This window comes from Coregonus clupeaformis, chromosome 8 (assembly GCF_020615455.1).
Source record: "Coregonus clupeaformis isolate EN_2021a chromosome 8, ASM2061545v1, whole genome shotgun sequence".
Lineage (NCBI taxonomy): Eukaryota > Metazoa > Chordata > Actinopteri > Salmoniformes > Salmonidae > Coregonus > Coregonus clupeaformis.
This window is the reverse complement of record NC_059199.1, coordinates 33,997,480-34,005,392: the sequence shown is the minus strand read 5'-3', so window position 1 is coordinate 34,005,392 and position 7,913 is coordinate 33,997,480. Positions and strand designations below refer to the sequence as shown.

At 45.6% G+C, this 7,913-nt stretch overlaps 1 protein-coding gene across 1 annotated transcript; it reads right to left on the bottom strand.

Annotated features, from left to right (window-relative positions):
- Positions 1 to 497: 497 nt before the first annotated feature.
- Positions 498 to 2,385, bottom strand: LOC123491463 (mucin-2-like). Its single transcript, XM_045222251.1, has 4 exons — positions 2,124 to 2,385; positions 1,497 to 1,967; positions 751 to 839; positions 498 to 527 (listed from the first exon to the last, which is right to left on the bottom strand). Exons 1-4 carry the CDS (start codon positions 2,383 to 2,385, stop codon positions 498 to 500), a joined length of 852 nt encoding a protein of 283 aa, XP_045078186.1.
- Between the last annotated feature and the right edge of the window lie 5,528 nt (positions 2,386 to 7,913).

Genomic DNA, 7,913 nt, shown 5'->3' with positions numbered 1-7,913 from the left:
TGCAATTGTAGTGGTCGTAGAAGCTAAAGTTGTCATTGGAGCTACATGTATTGTAGTAGGAGCTGAACTTGTGATTGTCGTAGCATATGCTGAACTTGTAATGGATGTAGGAGCTACTGTTGTTGTAGTAGGAGCTGCACTTGTGGATGTCATAGACACTGTACTTGTGGTTGTCATAGCAGGTGCTGCATTTATAGTGGTCTTAGGAGCTGCATTTGTGATTGTCGTAAGTGCTGTTGTTGTTGTTGTCATAAGAGCTGCAGTTGTCGTAGTTGGTGCTGCAGTTTTATTGGTCGTAGGAGCTACAGTTGTTGTTGTTGTAGGAGATACAGTTGTCATTGTAGGTGCTGCTGTTGTAGTGGGCATAGAAGCTACAGATGCTGTAGTAGGAGCTGCAGGTGTGTTTGCCGTAGGAGCTGCCGTTGTAGATGTTGTAGTATGTGTTGCTGTTGTCTTAGGACCTACAGTTGTTGTAGTAAGAACTGCAGTGGTTCTCGTCAGGGCTGCTGTTGCGGTTGTCTTAGTACCTGCAGTTGTCATTATAGCAGAAGGTTCTTCAGTTGTAATAGTTGTAGGAGCTACAGTTGTCATTGTAGGACTAGGTGCTTCAGTTGTTGTGGTTGTAAGGTAAACAATTGTAGTAAGAGCTGCAGTTGTGGTTGTAGCAGTAGCTGCAGTTGCGGTTGTCATAGGAACTGCAGCTGTGGTTGTCGTAGTAGACGTTGCAGTCGTAGTGGTTGTAGGACCGACAGTTGTAGTAGGATCAGTCATTGTGGTTGTAATATTGGCTGTTGTTTTGGTTGTCGTAGGAGCTGAAGTTATATTTGTAGTAGTGGGTGCTTCAGTTGTAGTAGTCAAAGGAACTAAAGTTGTCATTGTAGTAGTAGGTGCTGCAGTTGTACTGGTAGTAGGAAATACAGTTGTTGTCATATGAACTACAGTTGTTGTTGTAGGAGCTGCAGTTCTCATAGGAGCTGAAGTTGTCGTAGGAGCAGCAGTCGTAGGTGTAGTTGTATATGATGCAGTTGCAGTGGTCATGAGAGCTACATTTGTTGTCGTAGAAGCTACAGTTGTGGTCATAGGAGCTACAGTTGTTGTCGTAAGAGCTGCCGTTGTCGTAGGAGCTGCAGTTGTCGCAGGAGCTGCAGTTGTCGTAGAAGCTGCAGTTGTCGTAGAAGATGCAGTTGCCGTAGTAGGTGCTAGAGTTGTGGTTGTCATAGAGGCTGCAGTTGTAGTTGTCCTAGTAGGTTCAACAGTCATAGTAGTCGTAGGAGCTACAGTTGTTGTCATAAGAGCTGCAGTTGTCGTAGGACGTGCAGTTGTCATAGTAGGTGTTGCAGTTGTCATAATATGTGCTGCAGTTGTGGTTGTCGTAGTTGGTTCTGCAGTAGTTACTGCAGTCATAGTTGTCATAGGAACAGCAGGTGTCATAGTAGATTCTGCAGTTGGAGTTGCTGCTGTTGTGGTTGTTGTAGGAGCTACAGTGGTAGTGGGACCTACAGTTGTTGTAGTAGGAGTTGCAGTTGTGGTTGTCGTTGAAGCTATAGTGGTTGTCGTGGTGGATGATGCAGTTGTAGTGGTAGTAGGAACTACAGTATTCGTAGGAGCTACAATTGTTGTGGAAGGAGCTGAGGATGTAGTTGTCGTTGGAGCTGCAGTTGTAGTAAGAGCTGCAGTTGTTGTAGGAGCTGCAGTTGTAGTAGTAGATGCTGCAGTCGTATTGGTCTTAGGAGCTACAGTTGTCGTAGGAGCTACCGTTGTTGTCGTAAGAGCTTCTGTTGTCATAGGACCTGCTGTTGTTGTAGGAACTGCAGGTGTCATAGTATGTGCTGCATCTGTGGTTGTTGTAGGAGCTGCAATTGTAGTGGCCGTAGGAGCTACAGTTGATGTCGTAGGAGCTACATTTGTTGTAGTAGGAGCTGCGGTTGCAGTTGTTGTAGGAGCTCCAGTTGTAGTGGTCGTAGGACCTACAGTAGTTGTCGTAAGAGCTGCAATTGTCATAGGAGCAGCAGTTGTCGTTCTCGTAGTAGATGCTGCAGTCGTAGTGATCGTAGGAGCTACAGTTGTTGTCATAGAAGCTACAGTTGTTGTTGTAACAGCTGCAGTTGTCGTAGAAGCTGCACTTGTTGTAGGAACTACAGTTGACATAGTAGGTGCTGTAGTTGTGTTTGTAGTAGGAGATGAAGTTGCAGTTGTTGTAGTAGGTGATGCAGTAGTAATGGTCGTAGGAACAGCACTTGTTGTAGTAGAAGCTGCAGTGGTTGTCGTAGTAGGTTCGGCAGTTGTAGTGGTAGTGGGAGCTGCAGTTGTCGTAGGAGCTGCAGTTGTCGCTGTCGTAGTAGATGCTAAAGTTGTAGTGGTTGTAGGAGCTACAGTTGTTGTCATAGGATCTAAAGCTATTGTAGTAGGACCTGCGGTTGTAGTTGTCGTAGTAGCTGCAGTTGCAATTGTTGTAGTAGGTGCTGAAGTAATATTGGTCGTTGGAGCAGCAGTTGTTGTAGTAGAAGCTGCAGTAGATGTCGTAGTAGATGCTAAAGTTGTAGTGGTTGTAGGAGCTACAGCTGTTGTCGTAGGAGTTAAGGTTATTGTAGTAGGAGCTGTGGTTGTAGTTCTCGTAGGAGCTCCAGTTCTAGTGGTCGTAGGACCTATTGTAGATGTTGTATGATCTGCAGTTGTCGTAGGAGCTTCAACGTTTGTAGGAACTGCAGATGTTGTAATAGGTGATGTAGTTGTGGTTGTCGTAGGAGCCGTAGTTGCAGTTGTCGTAGTAGATGCTGCAGCTGTTGTGGTCGTCGGAGCTGCAGTTGTTGTCATAGGAGCTGCTGTTGTCATAGTAGATGCTGCAGTCGGAGTGGTCATAGGATCACCAGTTGTAGTGGTCGTAGGACCTAAAGTGCTTTTCATAAGAACTGCATTTGTCGGAGAAGCTGAACTTGTTGTAGGACCTGCAGTTGTTATATTAAGTGCTGTTGTTGTAGTTATCGTGGTAGGCGCTGTAGTCGTAGTGGTCGTGGGAGTGACATTTGTTGAAGTAGGACCAACAGTTGATGTAGTAGGAGCTACAGTTGTTGTTGTAAGAGCTGTAGTTGTTGTAAGAGCTGCATTTGTCATAAGAGCTGCAGTTGTCGTAGTAGGTGCTGCAGTTGTGATTGTCGTAGGACGTGCAATTGTAGTTGTCGTAGCAAGTTCTGCGGTCGTAGTGGTCGTAGGAGCTACAGTTGATGTCGTAGGACTTACAGTTGTTGTCGTGAAATCTGCAGTTGTCGTAGGAGGTTCAATTTTTGTAGGAAATGCAGATGTCATAGTAAGTGCTGTAGTTGTGTTTGTCGTAGGAGCTGAAGTTGTAGTTGTCGTAGAAGGTTCTGCAGTCGTAGTGGTCGTAGGAGCTACAGTTGAAGTCGTTGTACTTACAGTTGCTGTTGTAAGATCTGCAGTTGTCGCAGGAGCTGCAATTTTTGTAGGAACTGCAGATGTCATAGTAGGTGCTGTGGTTGTCATAGAAGCTGAAGTTGTAGGTGCTGCAGTAGTAGTGGTTGTAGGAACAGTTGATGTAGTAGAAGCTGCAGTGGATGAAGTAGTAGGTTCTGCATTTGCAGAGGTCGTAGGAGCTGCAGTTTTTGCTGTCGTAGTAGATGCTAAACTTGTAGTGGTTATAAGAGCTACAGTTGTTTTAGTAGGAGCTGCACTTGTAGTTGTCATAAGAGCTGCAGTTGTCAGAGAAGCTGCACTTGTTGTAGGACCTTTAGTTGCTATAGTAAGTGCTGAAGTTGCGTTTGTCGTAGGAGCTGCAGTTGGAGTTGTCGTAGTAGATGCTAATGTCGTGGTTGTCATAGGAGTTACATTTGTTGACGTAAGACCAACAGTTGCTGTCGTAGGAGCTACAGTTGTTGTTGTAAGAGCTGTAGTTGTCGTAAAAGCTGCAGTTGTCGTAGGAGCTGCAGTTGCCGTAGTATGTGCTGCAGTTTTAATTGTCGTAGGAGCTGCAACTGTAGTTGTCGTACTAGGTTCTGCGGTTGTAGTGGTCGTAGGAGCTACAGTTGATGTCGTAAGATCTGAAGTTGTCATAGGAGATGTAGTTGTCGTAGTAGGTGCTGCAGTTGTCGTAGTAGGTGCTGCAATTGTTATTGTTGTACGAGCTACAATTGTAGTTGTCGTAGTAGATTCTGCAGTCGTGGTGGCCGTAGGAGCTACAGTTGTTGTAGAAGGAGTTGCAGTTGTCATAGGAGTCCCAGTTTTATTGGTTGTAGGAACTAAAGTATTTGTCGTAAGAGCTGCAGTTGTCGTAGGAGCTGCAGTTGTCGTGGGAGCTGCAGTTGTCATAAGAGCTGCAGTTGTCGTAAGAGCTGCAGTTGTAGTATGAACAGCAGGAGTCATAGTAGGTTCTGCAGTCGTATTGGCCATAGGACCAACATTTTCTGTAGTAGGAGCTGCGGCTCCAGTTGTAGGTACCGAAGTAGGCGCTGCAAAAGTGGATGTCGGACCAACAGTTGTTGTCGTAGGAGTTACAGCTGTAGTTGTGGTAGAAGCTGCTTTTGTCGTAGGAGCTGTAGTTCTCATCGGAGCTGCTGTTGTCGTATTAGGTGCTGCTGTTGTCGTAGTTGGTGCTGCAGTTGTGGTTGTCGTAGTAGCTACATTTGTTGTAGTAGGAGCAGCATTGGTTGTTGTAGTAGGTTCTGTAGACGTAGTGGACGTAGTTGCTGCAGTTTTATTCGTAGGAGCAGCAGTTGTCGCTGTCATAGTAGATGCTGCATTCGTAGTGATCGTAGGACCTACAGTTGTTGTAGTCGGAGTTACAGTTATTGTAGTAATAGCTGCGGTTGTTCTTGTCGTATGATCTGTAGATGTCGTAGGAGCTGTAGTTGTAGTAGCAGATGCTGCAGCTGTAGTGGTCATTGGATCTGCAGTTGTTGTCGTATGAGCTGCAGTTGTCGCTATCATTGTAGATGCTAAAGTTGTAGTGGTTGTAGGATCTAAAGTTGTTGTCATATGAGCTAGAGTTATTGTAAAAGGAGCTGGGGTTGTAGTTGTCGTAGGAACTCCAGTTGTTGTGGTCGTAGGACCTATAGAAGTTGTCGTAAGAGCTGCAGTTGTCGTAGGAGCTGCATTTGTCGTAGAAGCTGCAGTTGTCATAGAAGCTGCTCTTGATGTAGGAACTGCAGTTGTTATAGTAAGTGTTGCAGTTGCGGTTGTTGTAGGAGATACAGTTGTAGTTGTCGTAGTAGGTTCTGCAGTTGTAACGGTCGTAGGACCGTCAGTTGTTGTCGTAGGAGTCACAGTTGTTGACGTAAGAGCTGTAGTTGTCGTAGGAGCTTCAGATGTCGTAGGAGCTTCAGATGTCGTAGGAGCTGCAGTTATAGTAGGAGCGGCAGTTGAAGTTGTCGTAGTAGATGATGAAGTATTAGTGGTCATTGAAGCTGCAGTTGTTGTAGTAGGAGCTGCAGTTGTTATTGTCATACTAGATGCTGCACTCGTAGTAGTCGTAGGAGTTCCAGTTGTAGTGGTCGTAGGTCCTACAGTAGTTGTCATAAGAGCTGCAGTTGTCGAAGAAGCTGCACTTGTTGTAGGACCTTCAGTTGTTATAGCAAGTGCTGCATTTGTGGTTGTCGTAGGAGCTGCATTTGTAGTTGTCGTAGTAGGTGATGCAGTTGTAGCGGTCGTTGGACCTAGAGTAGATGTCGTAGGAGCTGCAGTTATCGTAGGAGCTTCAGTTCTCGTTGTAGGTGAGGTAGTTATAGTTGTCTTAGGAGCTGAAGTTGCACTTATTGCAGTAGGTGCTGCAATAGTAGTGGTCGTTAGAACAGCAATTGTTGTCGTGATAGGTTCTGTAGTTGCAGTGGTTGTAGGAGCTGCAGTTTTAGTAGTAGATGCTGCTGTCGTGGTGGTCGTAGGAGCTACAGTTGTTGTAGTAAGAGCTGCTGTTGTTGTTGGAGCTGCGGGAGTCGTTGGAGCTGCAGTTGTCGTAGGAGCTGCAGTAGTCATAGCAGGTGATGAAGTTTTCATAGTTGGTTCTGCTGTTGTAGTGGTCGTTGGAACAGCAGTTGTTGTAGTAGATGCTGCAGATGATGTCGTAGTAGATTCTGCAGTTGCAGTGGTCGTAGGTGCAGTAGTTTTTATCGTAGCAGTTACAGTTATTGTAGGAGCTCCAGTTGCAGTGGTCATAGGTGCTGCAGTTTTTGTCACAGGAGTTGCAGTTGTCGTAGGAGCTGCAGTTGTCGTAAGAGATGCAGTTGTAGTAAGATTTGCAGTTGTTGTAGGAACTGCAGGTGTCGTAGTAGGTGTTGTAGTAGGTGCTGCAGTAGGGGTTGTCGTAGGAGCTGCAATTGTTGTAGGAGCTTCATTTGTCGTAATAGCTGCAGTTGTCATTGAAGCTTCACTTGTTGTAGGAACTGCTGTTCTCATAGGAACTACAGTTGTTATAGTAATTGCTGTAGTTGCGGTTGTCGTAGGAGCTACAGTGGCTGTAGTAAGAGCTGTATTTTGAGCTGCTTTTGTTGTAGGAGCTGCAGTTCTCATAGGAGCTGCAGTTGTCGTTGGAGCTCCAGTTGTTGTGGTCGTGGGACCTACAGTAGTTGTCGTAAGAGCTGCAGTTGTCGTAGGAGCTGCAGTTGTCGTAGAAGCTACAGTTGTCGTAGAAGCTGCACTTGCTGTAGGAACTGCAGTTGTTATATTTAGTACTGCAGTTCCGGATGTCATAGGATCTGTAGTTGTAGTAGTAGATGCTGAAGTTGTAGCGGTAGTAGGACCATCAGTTGTTGTCGTAGGAGATACAGTTGTTGTCGTAAGAGCTGTAGTTGTCGTAGGAGCTGTAGTTGTCATAGGAGCTGCAGATGTCACAGGAGCTGCAGATGTCATAGGAGCTGCAGTTGTAGTTGTCATAGTAGATGCTGCAGTCGTAGTGGTCGTAGGAGTTACAGTTGATGACATATGATCTACATTTGTTATCGCAAGAGCTGCTGTTCTCAAAGAAACTACACTTGTTGTAGGAGCTTCATTTGTCGTAATAGCTGCAGTTGTCGTTGAAGCTGCACTTGTTGTAGGAACTGCAGTTCTCATAGGAACTACAGTTGTTATAGTAATTGCTGTAGTTGCGGTTGTCGTAGGAGCTACAGTGGCCGTAGTAAGAGCTGTATGTGTAGTAGAAGCTGCTTTTGTTGTAGGAGCTGCAGTTCTCATAGGAGCTGCAGTTGTCGTAGGAGCTGCAGTTGTCATTGTAGATGCTGCAGTCATAGTGGGCATAGGACCTTCAGTTGTTATCGAAGGAGCTACAGTTACTGTAGTTGTAGCTTCGGTTCTACTTGTCGTAGAAGCTCCACTTGTAGTGGTCGTAGGACCTACAGTAGTTGAAGTAGGAGCTACAGTTGTCGTAGAAGCTGCACTTGTTGTAGGAACTGCAGTTGTAGTAGGAACTGCAGTTGCAGTTATCATAGTAGATGATGCAGTTGTAGTGGTCGTAAGAGCTCCAGTTGTAGTGGTCGTAGGACCTACAGTAGTTGGTCATAAGAGCTGCAGATGTCGGAGAAGATGCACTTGTTGTAGGACCTTCAGTTGTTATAGCAAGTGCTACATTTGTGGTTGTCGTAGGAGCTGCATTTGTAGTTGTCGTAGTAGGTGATGCAGTTTTAGCGGTCGTTGGACGTACAGTAGATGTTGTAGGAGCTGCAGTTGTCGTAGGAGCTTCAGTTCTCGTAGTATGTGAGGTAGTTATAGTCTTAAGAGCTGAAGTTGCAGTTATTGCAGTAGGTGCTGCAATTGCAGTGGTCGTTGGAACAGCAATTGTTGTAGTGGAAGTTGCAGCGGATGTCGTGGTAAGTTCTGCAGCTGCAGTGGTTGTAGGAGCTGCAGTTGTCATAGAAGCTGCTCTTGATGTAGGAACTGCAGTTGTTATAGTAAGTGTTGCGGTTGCGGTTGTCGTA

Coding starts and splice junctions, on each gene's coding strand:
- LOC123491463 (XM_045222251.1), bottom strand. CDS start 2,385: ATGACAACAACTGTAGCTCCTACAACCACTACAACTTTAGCATCTACT. Junction 1,968..2,123: donor AACTGTAGTTCCTACAACAA/GTGCAGCTTCTA, acceptor CAACTACTGTAG/GTCCTACGACCACTACAACT. Junction 840..1,496: donor TCCTACTACAACAACTGTAG/GTCCCACTACCA, acceptor CTACAACTGAAG/CACCCACTACTACAAATATA.